The sequence below is a fragment of the Nematolebias whitei genome, chromosome 8 (assembly GCF_014905685.2).
Source record: "Nematolebias whitei isolate Nwh7 chromosome 8, NemWhi1, whole genome shotgun sequence".
In the NCBI taxonomy this organism is placed as follows: domain Eukaryota; kingdom Metazoa; phylum Chordata; class Actinopteri; order Cyprinodontiformes; family Rivulidae; genus Nematolebias; species Nematolebias whitei.
This window is the reverse complement of record NC_056505.1, coordinates 29,703,781-29,728,634: the sequence shown is the minus strand read 5'-3', so window position 1 is coordinate 29,728,634 and position 24,854 is coordinate 29,703,781. Positions and strand designations below refer to the sequence as shown.

The 24,854-nt window shown below is 43.8% G+C and overlaps 1 protein-coding gene across 2 annotated transcripts in view; it reads right to left on the bottom strand.

Moving 5' to 3' along the window:
* Positions 1-618: 618 nt before the first annotated feature.
* lmx1bb (LIM homeobox transcription factor 1, beta b) overlaps positions 619-24,854 on the bottom strand; it is a 60,354-nt gene continuing 36,118 nt past the window's right edge. For both annotated transcript variants that reach the window (XM_037681170.1, XM_037681169.1), the window contains 6 exons: positions 15,809-16,041; positions 12,376-12,551; positions 5,224-5,301; positions 4,778-4,844; positions 2,938-3,099; positions 619-1,845 (listed from right to left, as the gene is read on the bottom strand). In XM_037681170.1, coding sequence (XP_037537098.1) covers positions 1,688-1,845; positions 2,938-3,099; positions 4,778-4,844; positions 5,224-5,301; positions 12,376-12,551; positions 15,809-16,041 — 874 coding nt within the window. In that variant the 3' untranslated portion in view covers positions 619-1,687. The remainder of the gene's footprint in view (positions 1,846-2,937; positions 3,100-4,777; positions 4,845-5,223; positions 5,302-12,375; positions 12,552-15,808; positions 16,042-24,854) is intronic.

Sequence of the window (24,854 nt, the reverse complement as noted above, 5' to 3'; positions counted from 1 at the left end):
ACAAGTGTCTATCCTTAGATGCACCTCACACCGCCAACGCCTTTGCACCTTCGGCTCAGGGCCAGCCGCCAAGATGAGTAAGCCTAGCCATGACTACAACCGCAGGAATATATTGAGTCACAGAGAACACGATAAATGCTGTGGTACCGGTGTGGTCACGTGACAGCACAGACACTAGGCGGAAGCTCGCCGCACAACACTTAGAACTGTCAGAGAGAGATGAAGCTCCCAGGTGGTACTTCAAGCAGCCGCCGAGAAGCCCCAAGGTTATGGGTGGAGTTTGTTCTCTGCTTGTGCAGCTGTACTGGTATGTCACCTGAACTTTCCTGACCTCACCACTCACTGCAGCAACTGTTTCCTCGTCCGTATCCTCATTCCCTTTAAGAACACACTGTGACACTCACACACGGGAGCAGGAACGTGCTTCGTTATTAAGGTCAACCGCTGCAGAAACTCGAACGATGGAAAAGAAGAAATATAGTCGAGCTGTAAATCTGTTTGACTGCGAGTCTACAAGCCTGAGTCAAACAGATTAATATACGACTTGTGAGGCGCTGACAAATATTCTGACATGAGTGTGATGGAAAATCATCCATGGGGCTCTTCACTCAGACACAGACAACAGTTTGACTGGAGGTTTTACCACGTAAATGGTCACTGATGGTATTTATTTCATGTTATCAGGTGAAAGACATTGTTTATTCATCAAAACCAGTCAACTTTGGTCAATTAGCAACTTTTAACATTTTTTGAGAAAGCACATCGGACAACAAAAGTTTTATGGTCTGTACGAAATAAATAGCAACTTTGCTCATTTACAGCTTGGCTGAAACAAAAAAAGGTTAATCTTCATATTCAGAATGGTATACAGATGAGTTGCGTCACTAACTGCTCAACAAAAACAAAACGGTCTTTTTTAAATAAAGCTTTTCACTTTTAATATGTACCTTCAAGAGCCTGTTATAGTTAAATAAATAGAATGCTTTCCATTTTTAACATGCACATCCAATTAGCCTGGGGGGGAAATATTTACAGTTCACTACTCGTCCACCTATGTCTGCACCTTTTCTCTCCTTTTCCTCGTCCTTCTAAGACATTCCTCGTTTATCACAAATGCTCATACACAAATGTACAGTCACTCCTGCAGACATGCTGCGTCTATTTACTATTAACACATAATCTAAAATCTATGGCAAGTGATCAAAATGCTAACAGTGAACATGGAAGTCCATGTAGTGCGAAGAAGAAACAGTCCAAACACCACATCTTAATTGGGGGCAGGGGGGATCGGCGGGGGAGAAGGGCTTACAAAAAGTATTAGTTTACAATTGATCATGCACTGTATAAACTCACGGTGTTATTTGGTTTGAGGGTGTGTAATTAGTGGCTTCAGAATCTAGTCATTTTCTTTAAGTAAACAAAGGAAAGAGTATCTCTTCCTATGATGAATATGCAATTCTACCGAATAATCTCTAATATTTAACTCCCCTTGATTCTTCTCTCTCCTCCAAGTGGTTTTACAGTCTTTGAGCAAGCTTCGGCACAGAGCCGGGAGCTACTGCAAAGTGGGTGTTTCTTCCGTCATGTCCATAGTTTAGTCGAACCTCCTGACCGTCGTGCTTTAGTTTGAAATGGGTAGTTTATTTTTTCTCTCTTTCCTGCGCTGATGCTTTCAGTCCCGCTCCTTTCATGATGCAAAGTAAGAGTTCTGCATGGAGTAGAGGCGATCAATTGGGTTCCCCACACGGGCCTGCATGGAGCTGACTTCCGACGATGCCATGAAGCAGTCGCTGAGGCTGGTTAAAGACGTGTCACTGTCTATGTCATGGAATGCAGAATCATTACCTGGAACAAAATACAAAAAGAGGAGGTAGCAGTCAGGGTTCAAACGGGACAGGAAGCATTCTCAATTAAAAAAAATTGCAACCCAACATTTTAACAATGAAATCACTGCAGCCTTGTATTTGAGATTTATTGCAAGGCTTAAAAATGATAATTACTAATCGTCACTTTGAGAAATGGCTCTTGTGTGTCATCACAATTGTGAGAACAGTTTTGTTGGATATCATCAAAGCTCACTTTTTGCTGCCCTCGCTGGGACAATTGCAGGCAGCGAGGGAGCATGTAAACAAGGGGCATCCTCCTAGAAGATCTGGTTAATAGCAACTGTTTACGCCTTTCATAAAACCTCAATGTTTTATTTCTCTGGGGGGAATAGTTAACTTTATTACACTCTGGATCTTAATGATAGTGTTGCACAAAATGGGGACAGTGTTTTGAGAGATATCTTTTAATGCCTTGCCAATATTGTTCTGCTCCCCAAACCAAAGGAGAGTGATGAGACGGGGGATTTGGTTTCTTACGACTGAGAAGAACTAAATGGAAGCAAATTATAAGGAAGTTATGAACTTCAGGAAATGGTCCCGCTGGGACATGTTGAGGACATCACTCAGAAATGTGTTATTCCAGTTACATCCTGTGGACTTACAACTGATTGACTGATTCCCCCACTTCTCTTCTTTGTTTGCATTTTGATTCCTTGTATCAAACACAAACCAGAGGCTTTGTGTTTTCCCCCGTTCTGATACATTAGCTCACACTGTTTGGACCGCAGTTTGTCTCGAGCTTTCCACACCAACCACATGTTTTTCTTTGCCGACATTAGGAAACATCATCAGTAACATGGCATGTCTTAGAAGTGGAGGCGAGGAGTTTAAAACCATATTAAACACATTTGGAAATGCATTTTAAACCCCAAGCGTTTATGAAGACACTTGTGCTATCTCATGTGGGAGGAGAAGCTGCTCGTTCCTCTCTGAAAGCAGCTTAAATCAGGGAGCTGCGGCTGGAGCATGTGTCCCACCACCAGGAGCTATGAGGTTGATCAAGGGACAGGCATGTGTGTGCGAATGGGGGTGGGAATTGGTGGATGCTCACCATATGGGTTCATGTGGTCCCCCGGCATCTGTGGGGGGGTGAGCCCCTGTTGGAACGGGTCTGTGCTGTAGCCGTTCTGATCCATGGCGACCAGCTGCTGCTGCGGCGGAGCCAGCGGCGTGAAGGAGTTCATCATCCCCTCCATCCTGTTAGACATCACCTCTGCAAGGCCATGAAAGCAAAACGGAAAATCTCTTACAGAAAATGTGTTTTTAAAACAGATCAAATTAAAAGTCCTGTCATTCCTTGAAAAAATATAGTTTTAAACTACAATCCAGTGGTGTAGTCTACGTGATACTTTGGCATAAGGAGTATACCCACTAGAAAAGCTTAAGAATTTCAGTATACCCACTTAAAGGTGCCCGATGATATGTGACATATCATTAGACACGTGTCATTGATACGTCAAACAACAGTTAAACACTTCTGTAACAATCGGTCTGTACGCAGCTTTTGTTTATTACATTTGCTTATCCAGTGAATTATTGAATAACAATACTTCTGTACTTAATACTTCAACATGCTTTGCTCTGATACTGTTTTATAAATTCAATAACGTTTTTAATACAAAGCCAACTGTCGTACAAAGTTTGTTGTTCATTTATTCAAATATAAGCATCAGAGAAATTTGGAAATGTTCAATATTTTAAAAAAAAATTGACAATTACGTTGTATTAACCAGTGTACTTTGGTCTCTAAGCACAGTACACGGACTGACCGCAGTAAAGTTAGTTTTACGTTGGACATTCATGTTCGGTGTCCAACGTCCAACGTAAAACTAACTTTACCGCGGTATACCCACTACAAAAATGTACACCACTGCTACAATCATATTATCTTGGAAAAACCATTTAGTTGTTTTGATTAAATCTTGAAAATCACACAGTCTTTAAGCTCTCAGGCTACGTGTTGGGGATGACTCTCAGCTGCTGCCACACCATTTTCTGTTCAGTATGTGTATAACTGATTGAGTTATAAGCACTCGAGAAGCTGTGGTGGTCATCTTAATTAGGGTTGACTCCAAAAATGTATCTTTTGCAGATGTCCATCCAGTTATGATATCCTTAGCGTATTATTAAAACCCATTCAGAAATAAATTAAGTCTCTCATCTTTTACAGAGACCACCCCCCAGAACAAAACACATGGTGATCAGCACTTTGGTTGTGCATTATAAATAAAGTAGTATGGTATGGCATGATAATCAGCAGAAGTTGTGGCATGTTTATGCTGATTTTAATGATTGTGAGAAAGCTCCTACAACCTTCAAATGCCTGGACTGCCTGCCCGTCTCTGGGTCAGTATTTCCATGGTAACCTACAGTAGTTTTCCCTCGGCAAACACTCCTCTTTTCTGAGCGTTGAGGGGAGCACAAAGCTTTTGTAGCTTCATCACTGAAGTCCCCCCCCCCACACATCCCTTTACCATGACTTTACGAAACAATGTCTGTTGTTCCATCTATTTGTCTTCCAAACACAATTTCCTTTTTACTTCTGAAGTGCTCTTGTTTGCCCTCTAACATTTTTGAGATTTGCTACTTTTGATAATAAATTTGATAACAGCGTAGCAGAGTTTATGAACCTAAAGCTCATATGTTTTGACTCTGAAACAATCAGAAAAAGTGCCTTTCGTACGGCCCTGGTACCTCTTGAGACAGAAACTTGACAACCTTCTATAGACATGTTTTCTGACATGTAGCAATAGATAAAACACAGTTCAACACAATAAATCAATTACTTTATTCTTCCTTCTCATCCCTACCCCCCTCCCCACAAATCAATAAATAATCTTATGTGTTCTGCCTGAGACGACGAGCTGTCACAGCCTATGCACGGGTCGTACCTTGGCCGAGCCTTTGGGAATTCTGTTGTTCTTGCTGTTGCTGCTGTCTTCTTGCCAACTTCTTCATCTGAAACGAAGGAGTCAAAGTTGTGAAGAACTCCCAAAACTAACATGTAGTCTTTAATTTAAAAAGGATGCGCCTCGCCGTTCACCCTTGAGTGAACTGCACAAAATCTCTATCAGTGCACACTTCATTGTCAAGTATCAAAGGATACTTCACGAGATAATCATCAGTAAAGAGGAGGGTGTAGACGTTTAATGCAAGATTGAGCTAGATTTGCAACTCCTTTCTCTGTTCTTTGCATTTGTGAAAGGAATGCAGCAATAAGTTTAACACAGAGTTGGAGGGATTTATTGGCTGGACTCTAAAAAGGAACAAAGCTGTTGTTGTTTTTTTACTTTTGAGGACATAAATGTAGGATTTATTCTGCTTTAGTGGTTCTCACCTTAGCTCTCTGGTTCTGAAACCACACTTGGACCACTCGAACACTGAGTCCCGTTTCTGCCGCCAATGTTTCCCTCACCTGAAGACGTAAAATAACTTTTTAGAATCACAGAACAAATCACACTTAAATGAAAAGGCCTAGCATTCTTTGAAGAAGTGCACATGGCCTGCTGTGTTTCATGTTGTGGACTAAGATGTGTGTGAAAAAATACATTTAAAGCCATTCTGATCGAACCTAAAAGGTCTTTCTTGTAAATGATCCCTCGAGGCTCAATGAGACTAACCTGTCTAAATAAAGGTTGAATGAATGAACCATGCAAGCTCATGCAAAATTGCAAAATCTTGCATGGTTAGGTAACACTTAAAGCATGCGCTGAGGATGACTCTCAGCTACTACCACACCAATTTTAGCTCAAATTCTTAAAAAAGCAACCAGGTTATAACCATTTGTGTGTGTTGGCTAAGGTTAATTAGCTGTGGTGGCCATCTTGAATGGGGTTCACTCTGAAAGTTAAACATCTGTAAAAGTTCATCCAATGGCTACTTTCTGAAGGACTGAACAAAATCTGTCCAGTGATTTACCAAATAATTTGCTACAGCTGCAGATAAATTAACACATAAACACACACAAACGTTTAGGTTTTTGTCTTTGGTGACGGGCAATAAAACGTTGGTTACGTACTGTAACCCCAGATTCTATGAATATAAGCGTAGCCCTTTAAGGCCTTCGCTTTAGTGGGTTTATCCCGTTATGCAGAGCATAAGCACTGAAAAAAATTAGTCCACGCCCACCTGCTGTGTGGGCCCTACCCGGTCCGTATAAATTACGTTAAGAGCGGGAAATCGGCTCCCAAAATAGCTTTTTCTTCAGCCATTTAGGAGCCAGTGAGGCCCGACGCTTAAAGGGCTACGCTTATATTCATAGAATCTGGGGTTACAGTACGTAACCAACGTTCTATGTCATATAAGCTTCGCCCTTTAAGGCCTTCGCTTTAGTGGGTAAAGGGCGAAGCCGATGTGGTCCTCGCCTCACTGGGTCCATTCGAACACAGTAAGAAGCGGAAGCTTGCCCAAAAAACGTCTTGTCACTCAGCTCCCCATGTGCATAACTACGCATCGCGTAATTATGTGCCATGCACAGACGCATGTTGTGTAGCTATGCGTTCTGACAAAGCATGAATACCCCGGAAAACTTTCAACGGGAAGAAGAAGTTGAAAAGAGGGGGGGGGGGGGCCATAAACAACCTGGTTCAGGCCTAACATGATTAATGTTACCAATCAGTTCAATTGATTTATAATCAATTGAACTGATTGGTAACAATAATCATGAACTGATTAGTGACAATATAACCAAAATCACAGACACGACTTGTGACTGATAACAACATCTCACACTGTAATGCATGCAGACAGAAGTGAGCTTAAACAGAGTTCCATGAGAACAATAACATTCATTCTGTTAGAGCACTAAGGACAGAATGTGTCATGGAACGAGCCGTTACATCACGTAGGTAAAAGCGAATAAATGAGCAGGGTGTTGACCATGCAGCCGCAGTGCAGATGTCCTGCATTGACATACCATTATGCAGAGCAGTCGAAGATGCGATACCCCTGGTCGAGTGTGCTTAGAGGTTGACAGGAGGCTCTAAATCTGATGCTCTGTAGGCTTCAGAAAAGGCCTCACACAGCCAGTGTGATAAGCGCTGGATGGATAACGGCGACCTGTAGAAACATCTCTATAATGCACAAACCATTGTTGAGTTTGAAACGCATTGCAGCTGTGTGCGTTATGTAACACGTCAAACGCCCGCACCGGGCAGAGAAGATGAAAAGATGCTTCCTCTTCTGATCTGTGGGGGGGAAAAAACCCCTCCAACGATATCACTCTTGATTTAAAAGAGCTCGTGATGTTTTAGGCATAAAAGCTGGGTTGGTCTTAAATCAGCTGAGCTGCCCGTCAGCCTAATTCTAAGGCATGACGAAGCAACAGAGAGGGCAGATAAATACTTACCCTCTTAGCGGGTGTTAAAACCAGCAACAGGGCTGTTAAAAGAGACAAGAATTTAAATGAAACCTGATCCAGAGGCTCAATTGAAGCTTTGATCAGGGCTCGCAGGACCAGCGTTAAACCCACTGTGGAAAACAAGTGGGCGTGAAAACAGGCCTACATCTCTGTACACCTTTTAGAAACCGCTTCATCAGCGGGTGATAAAAGCTGTTCTGACTCCAAACCCTTTGTGGCAGGAAGAGATGGCTGCAATCGTACGTTAAAGCGTACTGAAAGCCAACTCCCTATCCATCAGCTGTTGTAGAAAAACAACACGCCGCTTAAAAGGCATGAGGTGGTCTCTAAACCTTCTCTGTGCACCAGCGCTGAAAAGCCGTCCCCTTGATGTGTACAGAACTGTGGTAGATGCAGCACGTGAATCTTGAATTGTGCACACTATCTCCTGAGGGAGACCCATCCTCTAAGTGGAACCGCTCAGCGGTCAGACCCACCGGTGTTGACCTATTTCTGGGTAACTCTTGGTCGCTCCTCCTGCCTGAAGGAGAGCATCCTTCCTCCATGACAGTTCCACGGCGACCCAACAACAGACGTTGCAGGCCTGGGAACCATAGTGCGTTCACACGCCGGGAGCCACCAAGGAGGGCTGTCAATCCCTCCTCTTGAACTCGGTTCATGGACCGTAAAAAACAGAGGAGGTGGGGGGGAAAGAAACGCGTAAAAAGCGTTTTGGGCCACCGACTGTGAGCAAATGCGTCCCCCCCCAGCGATGGATCGTCTCGCGGGCTCAGGGAAAACCGTAGTTGACATTGAGCGTTCTTCTCGCATCGCAAACAGGTCCACAGCTGCTTTGCCAACTTCTGCTGCGTCTGAAAAACATCAGATCCGGATGGAGGATCCGGTCCACATAACGTGGGCCGCCCTTGGACGTCACATCAGCCCCTCTGTTCAGAACATCGGATATGTAAACTGCTCTAATAAAAGCAGGTTTGATGAACCCAACTCAGTAGCTTCCGCGCAATGTGTAACATCTGGGCTGAACGCACACCCCCCTGGCGGTTTATGTACGCAGCAGTCACCATGTTGTCTGTGTGAATCAACACGTGTTGATTCTGTAGCACGGGAGCAAAATGTTGAATCACATTCAGCACTGTGCGACACTCCAAAACATTGATGTGGGCTGATGTGCGGTGGGGCCACAGCGCCCCTACTGCTTGAGATAGGCATGTTCCCCACCCCAACCTGACAGAGACGCGTCCGTGAAGACTGACACGTGACGTGGGTCTGCTGACGGGGACTCCCTCTGACAGAGCCAGGGTGTTTCCCCAGTGTCGGAGGTCTGCTCCCATGGAGGGAGGGACAGTGATCATCCGTCTCTTTTGTTTTACTGGATCCACACGCAGACGCGTAAACCACCTCTGGAGGCGTCTCATGTGTAACAAACCCAGCGGGACCACTGTGTGAGCTGATGACGTCATTCCCAACAGCTTCATGACGGAGACAGCTGTTACCACTTTGCCAGGTCTTACGTGGCGTAATTGGTTTTTAGAGTGTCGATTCTTGTTTGTGATAAACGAGCCGTCATGGTAATTGAGTTTAATTCCACTCCCAGATAACAATTATCTGGGCCGGGAAAATCGAGCTCTTCTTCCAGTTATGGCGAAACCCAGATTTAGCAGGTGTGATGCTAACACCTGAGCCTGTATCAATGCTTCCTGTCTGGAGTGAGACAGGGGCAGCAGATCGTCCAGGTAAAAACAAAACTCTCATCCCTGCTTGTGCAGTGGATGCAGGGCTGTCTCCACACACTTGAGAACGTACGAGGCGCGAGGGAGTACCCAAAAAAGGCAACCTGTTGTACTGGTACTTCATCCCTTGAAAGGCGAAACGCAGAAATTTTCTGTGTTTTGGGATGATTGGTGTGTGAAAATAGGCATCTTTTAAAACGATGGAGACAAACCAGTCGTTTTCCTGGATGTTGTCCAACAGCTGTCTGTTCATCAACATGTGAAAAAATCTGTTCATGATCGCTTTGATGAAAGCTGACAGATCCAGAATCGGTCTCATCCCTCCGGTCCTTTTGGGGACCAGGAAGTAGCGTGAGTAAAACCCTGTGTTTTCCTCCTCGTTGGGAACTCTTGAGATTACACCTTTTATCAGAAGCTCTTGGATTTCTGCATTTAAGGCTGAGACTTGGTCTGGTGATGACAGGACCGTCTCTATAACTCCTCCGAACGGAGGGGGGCGGGTTGCAAACTGCAGCGTGTAACCCTTGCATAACACTCTGTCCATCCATCTGTCCGGTGAGCATGTTTTTAACCACTCTGCGTGACGTTCGTGGAGTGGACGTGCGTTTAAATGATGTGCCGTGTTTTGAACGGATGTCATCCAAACCTCCGCCTCGACCGCCGTCATGCGTCGCGGAAATGTTTTCCGCGTGACCCAAGGCGAGGCTTTCTCGAAAGGGCTGTTCTGCGCGCGCCCGCGCGCTGTGACTGGATCGCGGACCAACCTTCATGTCCGGGCGGGGCGGTGTGTGCTGAGGCGAGGCGTGTGTCAGCTGATGAAGTGAAGGTTGTGAGCCTCGCGGGAGCGCACGTTTCCTCTGGAGGGACGCGCGCCGCTCTCGCTGAGGGCGGGGCCCGTCATTGGATTCATTCAGCTGTCTCACGCTTATGCCGCCGTGAGCTGCTGATCGCTGGGACGCGGTGGATGACAGCCACTCGCGTTCATACAGGAGAGGCGTGTGTTGTTTTCGCTGAGAGCAGGGACCTCCACCGGACCCGGCCTGCGGTCCCACATTTATCCCGATGTGGGCCGGTGAGCGCCGGGCAGCTGTGCGTGCATCATCGACACAGTGCCGTTGGATGGAGGCTGCTTGTCTCGCTCGGGAGCGCGTTAACACCGTTGGGAGGTGATCGTGCGGGTCTGATTGACAACAAGTTATTTCGCTTACCGTGGTGTCACGTGAGCGTCTGGGCATGTGAAGGAGCGGCGGTGGATTTAAAAAACCTTTATTTAAGGACACCGGCTCTTTATGAGTGGAGGGTGTGTGTGTAGCGGCTGTGAGCTCATCCGAGCTTACAGACTGGCTAAAAACAGGCATTTTGATCTTTGAAAAATCATTTATTCAATTCCTGTGTCATTTATACACACATCCTCCGCAGACCGTCATTTCTTAAACCTTCTCCCTCGTGAGCTCTGCGGTTTGTTTGCCCCGAGCGCCGTCTGCAGGCGATCTCTGGGGAAAACGCTGAAGTGCAGGCTGCCGGACTGAGGAGGGGTGGTCTCTGGCGGGCGGGGCTGGTGGTGGAGCTGGGCGAGACGAAGCTGCTGCTGCCGTGGAGCGTCGATGTTTCTGCCTCTGCTTTTGACGATCTCTCCAGCGGGCTGGAGGACGGAATGAGCCGCGCGGCTAGATGAGATGGCGTACAGCTTCCGACGTCTCCTCCGACTGCTTCGAATTCGTCAGCATGGACGTCAAGCTGCTTCCGAACAGCGCGTCCGATGAGATGGGGCCCTCCATCCGGTCTTTGTGCAGCTTTTCCGGCAGCAATGGAGAGTGACGGAGCCAGATGGAACGTTGGATTACCGTCATCCATGCTACAATCCTCGACAGGCAACCCGAGGGAGCGGCGCACATGTTGAGGATGGCGTCTGCCGATCTACACAGGGAGCTCTTTGTCTCCTCCGGCAGGTCTGAGGTCTCAGCCTTTTCGACATGCTAAATGCTAGCAGCGCATGTTGTTGCTAACTGCGGTTGCCTGAAAACACGTCGGTGGGCTCGATTGGAGAGCTTTGGTCGCCGTCTGGTTCCTCCGGAGGGACGGGACGCTGCTCCGACCTGGACAGCTTCGCTCCGGAAGCTTCCGCGAGGCTTGGCTCCAGGGGAGGGAACCGAGGAATAGCGTCAGTTGCCTTACAGAAGGAGTTCTTTGTCTCCAAGGCAGGTCTGCGGCCTTCAGTCCCTTGGACATGCTATATGCTAGCAGCGCACGTTGTTGCTAACTGCGGCTGCCTGGAAAAGCACGTCAGTGAAAAATAACCTTTCCGCCGATCATCCGAACTGGCGGGAAAAGGCGAGGGACGTAGAAAAAAGGGGTCCCTTCATGTCAGCCTCCTCCCGGGTTCCGCCGGGCAACCCCTGAGGGCGCTGTCGGCCGGGAGCGGTGTGATCGCCGATGCGAAACGAGGTGGGATGGGGTGAGCATTCACTCAGCCCCCCTCCACCTACACTACGCTCCCCGGGAGGGAATGAGCAGCGGGGGCTGCAGCTGAGCACACCTTGCCCCGGAGGAACCATCCGGTTCGCCCCGAGGGTCGGCGATAAGAGGAAAAAACACAAGATGGCGTTGTCCAGCGTGTAGTGACCTGTCACTGGGAAATGTTCCACGACGCTTACCTTGGAATAAGACTGCTGTCATCTTCTCCTCGGGGAGGAGAACTCACCGGACGACCGGAGGTCGACTGCCGGGCCCAGCATCCTTCACAAGGTTGGTCATTTACACAACTTATCTTCTTTGTTCTTCTGACAGTGCTATATTAGCTCGCTGAAGAAAAAATGGGAGCCGATTTCCCGCTCTTAACGTAATTTATACGGACCGGGTAGGGCCCACACAGCAGGTGGGCGTGGACTAATTTTTTTCAGTGCTTATGCTCTGCATAACGGGATAAACCCACTAAAGCGAAGGCCTTAAAGGGCGAAGCTTATATGACATAGAACTTCACTGTACCTGAAGTACTGAACTTTGCGTGCCTCGTTTTGTAGCCGTCACACTGTGTCTTTGATTTGCTTGCATTTAAACGTATGTCAGATCAGCACAGCATTCTTTCTGGATCTTTTTTTTTTTTAATTATTGCCTTTTCAAAGCCTTGGCTACGCAGGCAGCTCTCCTATCTCAGTGTGACATTCAGTGCAGACGGACTGCGTTACAGCAGCCCGCCTGGGTTAACACAGAACAGAATGCTGCTTGGCACTTCAAAGCTCTGCTCAGAGGTGGGGAGAGGTTTTTTTCTAATTTGAGACTTTTATTCATCAAACTACCGTAGGGCTCGTGGTCAGTTTCAACCCTGCCAATACTCCAAATAAGAGTAAAAACATACATCAAACCCTTACTGTTGTAGCTAATTATTTAAGCTCTGTTTTACCTTTCTGCAGGGTTTGGAGGACACCTCAAAGGACGCCTTAAAGGCCCGCCTCTGCTGAGTGGTCAGAATTGTTCGTGGTCTCTTGGGTCTCCTTGGATCCTTCCCATCGTCACCCTTCCCCTGGTTTCCAATCCCTTTTTCTGGTTTTACATCCAACTCTTCATCGTCACTTTTCTCTGCAGAAAGAGACATTTTTGGCATCATCAGCATAAGCTTGAACCAATGACAAGATGCTGATAAATATATTTCTTTCCTCTGTGCTCCTTGACTTTTACTTAGCACAAATAGCTAATCTAAAGGTCTGGAGCTGCAGCGCTCAGGCCACATGCAGCTGTTTGGTATCTCTGAAGCAGCTCTCTGTGACTTTGATCAAAAATACATAAAAGCTTAGTATTTTTAATCATAACCACAATAGATTTTTTTTTAATCAGTTTTCTTGTCCAACTTGCAAGATTGTGAATAAAATGTTGGTGACAGAATGATACTAAGGAGAAAAACAGAAGGATTACCTTATGTTAGTTGCTTCTATTAACAATATTAACCTCAGCATCACAATGAGAATGTTCTCTAAAGTCCAGCAGAAAATTTAACATTTTAACATTTTGACACAGTTGAGCCAGGCTACTGGGTGGAAAACAAGGTGAAGTTTTGCACATACATCACAGTCATTGAAATAAGATCAATTAAAAATATATGTCAAGTCCCTTTTGCCATCATTACGTTTTAGAAATAAAAGCCTACTTTTGATTAAAGTAAATTAAAAATTAAAATAAAATAAGGTTTTGCATTTTTTTTGAAGAAATCCTCATTATTCAACAAACTGGTCAATTTTTTATGTTCACTCTAATAAATTATAAGGATACAAGTTTATTTATTAACTTTTATTTAACCAGGCAAATCCCATTGAGACCACAGATCTCTTTTGCAAGGGAGGCCTGGGCCTGAAGGCAGACTAACATGCATGTTTTTGTCTGTGGGAGGAAACTGGAGTACCTGGAGAAAACCCACGTGAGCACGAGAAGAGCATGCAAGAAAGACCCCAGGTCCAACCAGGGATTGAACCCAGGACCTTCTTGCTGTGAGGCTACAGTGCTGACCACTGATCCATCGTGCAAGTATATGAAATGGTTTTTCAATTTATTTATTTTTTTAAATAAACATTAATATGAAGGATGCATGATACTGGATTTTTGGCCTATATCCGATGTACCAATATGTTAAAATTTATTTGGCCGATAACCGATACCGATAATTTTTTTCCTAGACCTACTTACAGAGACTGCATAGCTTTTTCTGCTGTGGAATTAAAAAAACAACATTATTCTGCATGGTCTTTGTCAGTTTGGCCTGATACCACATGCAGATGCCCAAAGGGGGCTGAAAATGATGAAACACTTCAACTTGGATTATGTTTAATGTCAAATTTATTCATGCTGTTCACTCTCTCTAACACAATGACAACACCCGAACAGTGTAAATTTGTAAATTTTCACAAATCTAAACTCAATCTGTTCACAAGCAACAAGTGAAAGTGCGTAAGTAGTGCATTAATAGATATACTTGCCAGTTTCTTAAATTAAAAATTAACTTAAAACAGAAGCTGTTTATATCGGAGAGTAATTTTCATGGAATGGCCGATGTTCGATATTTAACTTTATCACTAATATCGGCCGATACCAATACTATGCCGATAATATTGTGCATCCCTAATAAATATAGACATAAATTGCACGTTTTCTTACTTCAGAGTTTTAACCGGGTATTAACAACAAAAAAAATCCCTTTCCTTAGTCCTAACATGAAAAAAGTCATTGACTTATTATAGATCATGAATTTCTCATTGAAATAAATAACATATTTCTATATGTAGTATTTAAATGACACTTGAAATGCTGTGATACCTTTCTTTCAGGTTTTAAATTAGTTTTGCAGCTGTTGACATATTTTATTTAGTGGAAAAGAGGCAGATATGGCTCTTTTCTGACTGTGGAGGTTGCAGACCCCTGGCCTAATCAAAGGAGACACATGTTTTTGATACTTTCTCATCAATTTATTACAGAAGGAGAAGGCCTCGTGTATGATTAGACTTTCAGAAACTGCAGCGAGCACAACGAAATATGTTCATTTGTCTCTGAACTGGTCACAGTGTCATTAGTAATTTATTGCTCTCAGCTTTGTCTCATTTAAACCAAATCAACTTCTGATAAGAATACTAGATCATAAGCGACATGGAAAAAAAGCATTGTGCGCTCATGGTTGCAGCTCCAGTAACAGTTTAGCCCTTAACGTGGTGAACAGAGGGACTAAGGCTTATCACCACTCTAAGCTTACATGATACTTGTTATAAAAATTTAACTTTTATTTTCAGGAAACAGACAAAAGCCTTCCATAAAAAATATACAAAATATTTTTATAACAATAAAAGTTGACGAAATGCTTTAAAAAGCTACTTAAAGCTGAACATTTCAGTATCACCTGTCACAAAATCCACCGAGTTGCACAGAAAAACTGATTTGTAAAGAAAAAAATTAATTGCCGCTTGAAATGTAGATGGACAAAAGTGTTTCCAAACCCAAACCAGCACTGCTGTTAAAAAACTTAATGATTCTGAGGTCGAGCGGCTAAAAAAATCAGAGGCTCGCTCATCATCTGGTTCTGATCCTTGTCTACATTTCTGGTCTGACAAACCTTCGCTTCATCTCCGACAGGCTAAAGTTACCCTCTGCTCATGTCGACATTTGGCTACATCTTGAAATTCGGAGACGTGCAAAGACGTGAGTGAGTGATGCACTGGGACACGAGCAAACAAGGAGGGGGGAAGCAGAGCAAATATTCCCACAAGTTGACAAAAGTTGACACAGGCACAGATGTGTTTGACAAATTCGGGCTTTTGTGCATGTTTAAATGTAAGCCAGATGGTAGTGAACAGTGAGGGCTGGCGAGATGCCTCGTCGTGTGTGCAGCCTATAGGCGAGGAGCGCTGGAGCTGATAAGAGTGGAGGCGCAGGCTTAGTGCAGAAAGGCCCCAAATCCCTCTGTCACTCATCGTGATACAGTAATTTAATTCTTTCCAGCACCAGATCCTGCCCACGCATGGAGAGCCATTAATACAGGCAGGCTTGGCCTCGTCCTGTTTCCTCTTCCTACTGTAAAGCCACACTCCTATATTGAATGAATGGTGTTTAAAATCAGCCACTGAAAAGCAGCAGAAGTTTTATATTTCTTTGGATTCATGCAAATGTTTCTAAATGTTCCTGCTTCTTTACATATAAATGACATTAGTTGGTTTTTCTTTAGATTCCTGATGGAGGACATCTATGTTGACTGCTGCTGCGATGGAACAGAACACACTGAATGCAACACCTCGGTGCCATGTGATGATAGCGCCCTGGTGCTGTTCTCACTCCTGTGTAAGGGGGTGCAGAGGGCTCACCTGAGTCTGAGTCATCCGGACTGACAGAGCTGAGCAAGTCTTTCTCCCTCTCGTAGTCGATCTTGCAGAGCAGCTGACCCTCCTTCAGGACAAACTCGTCGCCCTTTCTGAGCTGGCGATCGCACACGCAGCAGCAGAAGCAGTTCAGGTGATAAACACACTCCAGAGCCCGCATCACAAACTCTGTCGGGGCGATCTTCTCCATGCAGCCGCTGCATTTGGTCGCAAACAACCTGCAGAGCCAGAAAAGAGGAGGTCTGTGAACAGTGCTGCTCTTTAAAGCAACACAAACGTGGGTGTTGGATGTTCGAAACGGTAAACCAGACACGTTCAGCATTTTGTTGGATGAGAAGCCTTTACTTTCCCCTCTAATTGTCTGCTGCCACAGTTCAGTGGAGCTGAAGCTAACCCATCAAGGGGGGGTTGAAGTTGGCTCGTTGACCCATTCGGGCAGCAAAAGAGGCGACTCCTTTGGCAACAACTCATCTGTTAAAATTTTGGGGTGGGTCAAGCTCTGCACCAGTCCAATGTGAGCCCAGGACCAAAATCCTCTTACAAATGTTAAAAAAAAAAGCTCCAATCTGGACAACCAGTGAAGCCTTTGTTGGAAAATTGCTCCTTCATCTCTATATATTCTATATGCATCAGATATCATAACAGAGAGAATGATTCATGGCTCATATCTAAAATCTGCGTCTAATATCATGCCTCTATGGTGAAACACCACCTCTATCGCCATTTCCCTGACAACACCTCCATCTTCTTTTTTGTCCTTTGGTTGGGGAAGATGTTTGCATTGTTTTATTGGTGACTGAGGCATTTAATTCGTCCTCTGTCGTTCAGAAAGAAGCCACATTAAATGGATCAAGGAGGCAGGGAGTGCGGTTGATCTTGTCCGGCCGTAAAGCTGGATTTATTAGCGGCTTCTGTGTTTGCCCTGGCCTGGAAGACAGCTGGCAACCGCCTATCTGTTTGTGATGAACATCTATTTCATTGTGAGGGAGACAGCGAGAGGAGCAGTTGACATCATCGGCTGGTTCACGACAGGGATGAACGACACTGATGAATATAATGTGTAAATATGAGAGCAGGCTAACCAAAGGGTGCTTTTGTTATGCAAATGTTGTTATAGGTACTGATTGAGTCTTGATAATGCGCGTGTGTGTTCACACATGTGAGTGCACGTGTATGGACAGCTGTACTCGTGCTTTTTGTTCCTGACTCTGCAGCTTCCTAAAGTAATTACTCATCAAGTCAAAAATAAGGAGGACTTCATTTATGTCATTTTAATTTTGGCACAACGATTAATAGGTTTATTCACTGGTTATCCATCCACTATGATAAAAATAATGACGTTTGTCTGCCAGCAGAAGACATGCAGTGCATCTTATTATCTTGTTTTAATATTATTTATACAGCGCAGGAACAACACTGATGTCATAGCTAGCACTTTCAGGGTTTAAAAAATCCTTTAATCTTTTATTTATTACGATAAGTTAAGAAGATTATTACTGAACTATGGAAAACCTCGAGGATAATCCCTTTAAAAAGAAAAGTTGGCATGTTTCTCCAGCATGCAGGGTTCCTGTTGAAGTGATGTGAACCTGGATCTGTCTTCTAAGCGAACCACCAACTTTACACAATCATTTAAAAAGCGCATCAACAACAGCAACAACAACAAAAAAGCAGCCGATAGAAAAGAGAAAATATCAATTTGATGAATTTGAGCAGGTAGGAAAAGAAAATTCGCAGCTCGTGTCACAATTTTAGTGGGATTAGAGCGTGACATGCCGGGATAAGGAAGAACGAGGTGATGAAACTGTCAAGACAAGTTCCCAGATCAAACTCTAATGTTTAGCTAATGATCTGCGGCTTAGGCTCAGAAAGAGCAGAAAGTTGAGGAAATGACTTGTTAGCACGGTTTCGTTGTGTCCGGGACTTTGCATTCATCCACAACCGCTCTCTCTCTCTCTTCCCCCCAAATCTTCTCATCTAGATGAAAACATTCTCATTCAGCCCTCTTTTCCTTTCTTCTTTCTTCTCGCCAGGTTTAATCTTGTAAGCCATTATTTTTCTATTTCCCCTCTCTGTCACTTTGCATTATTTTTGCTGCTGTAATTCCCATTCGTCCCTTCTGGAATCTTCCTGTCCTGCTTTGTCCCCAGGTCTAATCTGGACTTTCTGCCTGTTTTCTGTCCCCGCTCCCCATTCTCAGCGGGGTTCAGAGGGAATAGCCACGCATGACGCCCCTTCTATGGCAACCACACCTCCACAGGAAGGCAACGCCGACTTTTCGGATGGGCAGAGAAGGCCTTTGAGAAGCTGGCAGCAGAAGTAAATCCTTCTCTAAGGAACAAGGAGAATTAGCAGGGAGCAGTGGACTAGGGATTTAACCCTACCCCTCTCCTTTGAAAGGCACAGTCAGTCCCACTCCTGCGGCTAGCCACAATCAAACAGAGGAGGAGTGGGGAGGTGGCAGCGGGGAGAGGAGAACACAAACTCCCTGAATGACACAAGCAGTGGATTGTGGAGGAGCCTAATCCCACTTTAATACCTTTCCAAGTTCAGCTGCTAAAGAATGCTCTTTAAAACAACACCACTGTGTGAGCAGTGAAGGTTGACCGGGGGGAGGCACGCCATTCAACCTCCCCAACATTACCTGATTAGAGGTTTGTGGAGCAGGCCGCCGGGCCGACGCGCCAACAGGAGACAGAGTGGAAGATGTAAACCGTGATTTTATAAATAGAAAAAACACACAAACAGGGGTCCGGTGATGCCATTAGCCGAGGAAGAGACGACGCCGGTCTCTGCAGAGACTTCAAAGAATGCGTGACTGAATCAGACGCAAAGCGAGTTAGCTGATCATTTATCAATTTTGATCCCAGAAACACCAAGACTACCTAAAATCTACTTTCACCCGCTCGGTAACACGACGCCTAGTGTTGCATTGGTGAGCAAGGCAGCACAAAGGGGGACCACCAGCATGACAGCTCTCATCCATGGCTCGGGCTTTTTCCTCCTCCCACACCTGAGCGCACAGATCAAGTGATGAGACCCTCCTGCTTGGATCAATGGCTGCATCTCAAGCAGAAACCTGTCAATATTTACCCAATCCCCCCCACAACGGCACTCATAAATGAGGGAGGAAAAAAGGGAAAAAAGAGCCCATCTCAGCACATGCCTCCATCCCAGAGGGATCATTACGTCCTTCTTTTTTAATCTTACGTCCACGTACCTGTAATCCCTTGTCTGCTCTTTCCTACATTGGCTGTGGTCGTTTCTTGCTCTCTGTAGCACATTATCACACTGCAGAGGCTTGCAATGCTATGGAAAATGCAGTCACGAACAACAAAGAATAAAAACAACCCAATAAGGTTTGTAAAGAAAACAATAGTGTGTAGGGCTGAACAATTAATTGCATTTGCAATAATATCGCGATATGCCAAAACGAGATTTTCTAATCGCAAAGGCTGCAATTTGACTGGTCATGTTATTTGGTTACATGACTTGCGAGTGAACGGAGCAAAGCAGAGCAGGGAGCGAGAGAAGTCAACACTGCGCTTTAACCGGTTGCACAATGGCGTCAGGCTCGACAGAAGCTGACACATTTGAAAGTTTGGTACCGAAGACGGGCAGCACATCTGTTTGGAATTATTTTTACTATGAAAAAGAAGACGCTGCACAATGACATGTATTGTGCAGAACCTGCCTTGATGCTGTTACTACCTCTCGAGGTAACACCACAAACCTTTATCAACACTTAAAAAAAAAACACTACAAAGCCATTTACAATAGTTGCATGGCTAAAATGTCAACGACCAGTGCTTCAACTTTAAGGAAGTAAAGTACCAGTCGACAGGGATCACTGACCGAACTGTTCAAAGGTATTACTCTGTATGGACATAATTTGAAACGGTATGTGGAAATTACTCAAGCAGTTCATAGTGAAAGACATGATGCCTATTAATATAGTGACCAAGCCTGGGTTTACAGCTTTGGTAAACACAGTGGATAAGCGGTACAAAATGCCCTCGTGCACACATTTTAGCCAAGCTGCTATTCCAGAGTTATAAAAAAAATAATTCAGAAACAAAGTTGCAGCGGAGCTGAAAACAGTGGAGGTTTTTGCAACTGAAACAGATTTATTGCTTTTATTCATTGAAAAATACATGAGAAGAAGACATTGAAAAATAAACGCATATTAAATCGCAATCGCAACACTGAAGTAAAAAAAAAAAAATCGCAATTAGAATATTTGCCAAGAATGTTGAGCCCTAATAGTGTGTTCTCACGTCTGATAAATTAATAAGTTGCAAAGAAAAAGTGCAGCTGAGGGACATCAGCTCTTCACCCTCTTCCCTTTTCCCAAACTCTTTGGAGACCTCCCTTTGAACAGAATAAATGCAGCTTTTTAAAGTGTGACAACATCTTAATCTCACGCCACATGCTGCCAGTGATTTCTCCTCAGCAGACTTAACATTTCAAACTCCTGCTTCAGTACAGGCATGAGAAGAGGCAGGGCGGGAGAAAGAAAATGTAGAGGAATGACAGGGGAAAGGGGGAGAAAGGACAGAGGGTGAGATGGTGATAATCATTCAACATTTAGCAACACATGCAAAGCAGTCCCTTCCTTTTTTTTTTTTGCTTTTGAACAACACTCTGAGAAATACCATAACAATTTAGTAGAAGAATAGGCAGGGCCATTATGTCACGGCAACCCTTCAAAGACAGAGGATGAGGATTATCCAGGCAGCAGCTGTTCGCTATTACTTTGAAGATGGGCTCTTCAGGCAGGAAACCTGTGGCCATGCCAATCATGAAGAGATACGGTCTGTGAGGCAGCTCATGAACAAGACAAATAGAACTTTCTTGAAATGGTCTATTCTTAACAAATACTGATCATGCTTATGGAAAAGGTTTGAATATGACACTCGTTCAGTGTCTTCCACTGAGTCAGAGCGGCACAATCACCTGCTAATCATAACAAGGATGAACATTTTGCTTATTTATGGCTCAAAAAATGGAATTATACAACAAGAGCACAGATGTAACACTGCAATCAACATCTGGATTTTACTGCAGTGAACTGAAAAAAAAAACATGTTTCTGATTATTTTAATAGCTTTAAATAATTATTTTGATCGTTTTGTCTCCAAAAATTGTTCCATGCCACATCCTGTGCCTTAGAGGGAAATACAATGTTTCTATTACATTTATCTGAAAGGTTTTAAAACCAGTTTCTTTAGAAATTAAAATTTTTACACACAGAACAAGGAATGTATCCAGACAAGCTCAGACAGTTAATAGTTATTTCACCGATCATTGTATCGAGGGCTGAACGGTATTAGGAAAACATCGGACTGTGATATTATTGTAGATTATTGGGTTGACAATATCCTTTGGAATGACCCTCCAAGTTCTGCCATATCTCCATGGTCTGACTGGGGGCTTTTAGAAGAATGGGGGTCAAAGGTGGACATGATCTGAAGCTTTGCTCATACTCGGATTATTTTTAGCTGCAGCTGGATAAAATAAAAAAAAGAACAGTTTCAAGTTTGCATCACCTCCAACAGCTATGAACCAATTTAAATACCGTATTTTTCGGACTATAAGGCGCACTTAAAATATTTAAATTTTCTCAAAAATTGACAGTAAGCCTTATAATCTGTTGCGCCTTATGTATCAATTCTGGTTGTACTTACTGACCTCGAACGGATTTTATGTGGTACACGGCGCTCAAAAATATGTCAAAATGTATTAGTTTCACTTAATGCGTCTTATAATCCGGTGCGCCTTATAATAAAAAAAATACGGTAATGTAAGAGATACAATGTTGATACTAATAATAAGGTCAGAATAAGTGTTTTAATTCCCTTCCTTCCTAAAGTTTTGATGAAATGTATTTTGCATATGTAACATTTTTAATGCATAATTCTTATTGTATTTCATTTTCTAGGCAGAAGTAATAATCATATGTCTTCCCCTGATGGGCAGAGTTTGAACATAAATAAACTAACCTTCACCAAAAAAAAAAGTTTTAGACCTGATATTTCTGTTTCGTGACGTCGTGTTTTATTTGCTGGCTTGTTCACAGCAGGAACTTCCAAACTGTCGATCAGCCGCTTCTGAGCTCGTCGCGGGTGAAAATTACTTCACGGCAGCAAAACAAAGAGCTTCGGCTGCAAAGAGAAACATTTGATCCCCAGATGTTTTGCTTCACGTGGACGAACAAACGTCTTCAGCTACGTCTCAACGTCACGAAAATCACTTTGTTCTGTACGGCTCTGCTGTCCTCTTCAAGGAGCAGACGCTGGATGTTGACCACACTCCACTAAAAATAGGAGCCTGAATTCTGCTAATACGTGTTTGATTGCTTGCAGAGGCTCTGATGATAAAAGCTATTTTTTAAAGCGTGAGGGTTGTGCATCAAAGCAACTGGTTTGTTAAAAAAAAAAAAAAAAAAAAAAAACACAGATAGAGTCATGTTCCTGCTCTGAACCCGTATGAAAAGTACATGCCAAACAAAAACTAGTTGGGATGACATGCTTCCATTGGATCAGCGTTTCTTTTTGCAGCACGGATTCATGGAGAGTAATGAAGCCAAATAAAAAAATGCCATCCTTCCACTCCCAAGGGCCAGCTCCAGTCAGCTCTAAAAGCTGCTTAATCACCATCCCTTGCTTACTACATTAGCATAATAATGGCCTTTAAATTGAGGCTCTTTGTTTTTTAATTAAACTCCCAGCAGGTAAAAGTAAAACACATTAACGGGAGATGTGTACACCACTAATGGCCCAAAGGTGCCTTCTTCATCACGCAGCTTCTGGCCACAGGGTTCTGCCGGTTCCCCGCGTTGAGGCGAAGCACCGGCCTGCCTGCGAGCTCACAGGGGAGGAATGAGACAAGCTGATTGCACTTGGCACACCAAAGATAATAGCAGAGGTGTGCTCGAAGGGTTCGAGCGTGCACACGCACCTGCCCAGCCCCTCTGAGGGAGCACACTTAGTAATACCTGCTGAACAGAGCAACACTAAATGTGGAAGGCCATGCCACAGTGAACATGTCGGCTGTTATGAAAATGATTATGACCCCGTTCATTTCTACGGCAGTAAGTTCCTGGGCGGGAATGTGCACCTCCTCGAACCGGTCTCTGGCCAGACGGACATCCCAGGCTGATCCGAGCGTATCGCTGCACTTTACAGCTGCACAAAGAAACCCAAAACCCAAACATAGTCATGCAAATGTCCTCTTTCTATACTGAAAACCTGGAGAAGGGAAAAAAAAAACAATGGCGTGGAAGGAATTTGGTTTTGCATGTGTTCCGGTAGACTAAATTTCAACTAGTGCATGCGTTTTTATTTTTTTGTCTGAAAATTCTACTGAAACAAATTTTTATGTTGTTGAAAAACAGGACTAAGCAGATCACCTGTCATCCTTTAAAGAAGTGTTTTCAGCTGAGATTATGCAGAGAAAAGAAGAATCCCACGATATAAAGACGTCTTGTACAACATCTGACTAAACGAACAAAGGTTGTGTTGGCTAAGGTCGATTAGCTGCGGCGTCCATCTTGAACTGTAAATAAGCTGAAGATGCGGACCTAATAACTCAGTTGAGATTTCTCCCGAGACAAACGCACAACAATATTTAGGTCAGTATCATACGCATCTCCAAAACGAAGAAAGACGTCTGACACCACCAGGCCCCGTTGCTTCTCCTTCACACGTCTTTCCTAATGAGTCGCTTCAGGAAAACAGCGAGGAAATAATCCCTCGCAGCCACACAGGTAGAACAAAGCTGACGGAGTGAAAAGGACAGTGTACTGGGCAGCAGAGGAGGCTAAGTACACATCTAAATACAAGAGTAAGCAGGCGAGCACACACCACGCTGTTTGGACAGCTGCTGTTCCCGACGATGTAAAATGAGTGCAACATCACATTTAGACTCGGTTTTTAAAGCCTAGGACAAACAGCACGCTCGCTTGCTCTGTGCACCAGCATCTGCAAGGAAATTATGACGGGGGAGATTTTTGAGGAAATATTTGGCTGGTTTCCTGATTATTGTTTTACCAGTTCTCAAATGGCTGTTAATTTTTTGTGTAAATAAATAGAAACCCCATGAATAAGCCTTTAGTCTGAAGATGGGCTTAAAGAGCCAGTATGGAGGTGGGGGTGGTGGGGGCTGCAGACTTGTAATCCCAAGGTTGTGGGTTCGAGCCCAGGTTGCATCAGAAAGGGCATCCAGCGTTAAACAAATTGCTAAATCTTTTATGTGAGTTCGCTCGCTGTGGTGACTCGTGAAGAAGAGAGCAGCCGAAAGAATCTTACAGGTTTATAACACAAAACCAAGAACTCATTAGCTACAAATAAAATATATGAAAAATGCTTTCTATGTCGTCCTATAGACCGCTGTTGAAAGGCAAAAATTATTTTGTTTTTCTCATGTCTCCATCTGTCAGCAAAAATTTTTTTATGAACGACTGGAGAAACTTAAAAAGGAGCTTGCAAAAAAATGGTTGACTTTACGTCTACCATTGATTAACTCACCTTAATGAAGTGTAGTGACTGAGCCTGATTCTCAACACACGCTTTGAGCACTAATAAACTGTGCAAGCATTAGCTTAAATGTCGACATTAATTATTTTCTGTTAACTTTGTCTGTTAGCAAAATATCTCAATAGTAGCCACAAGACTGATTTTATTGAAACTTTAAGGAAAAACATCATGGGATGTCCCTCTACAACTAACTTGTGGAACAAACCCAATGCAAGATGGCCACCACAGCAAACTGACCTTAGAAAATACAAAAATGGCTTCAATTCTTTCAAATGTACAGATATTGGAGAAAAATTAATGTAGTCGTATTTGAGTCATTCACACAAAGTAGTGCCCAGAAATATTGACTCAAACTTTAGCAGGAAATGTCAGAATCAACTTGTGTGTCTGTTAGCAAAATATCTCATGAACTACCTGACAAATTTTAATGCATTTTTCAGAAAATAATCTTTGGATATATATATATATATATATATATATATATATATATATAT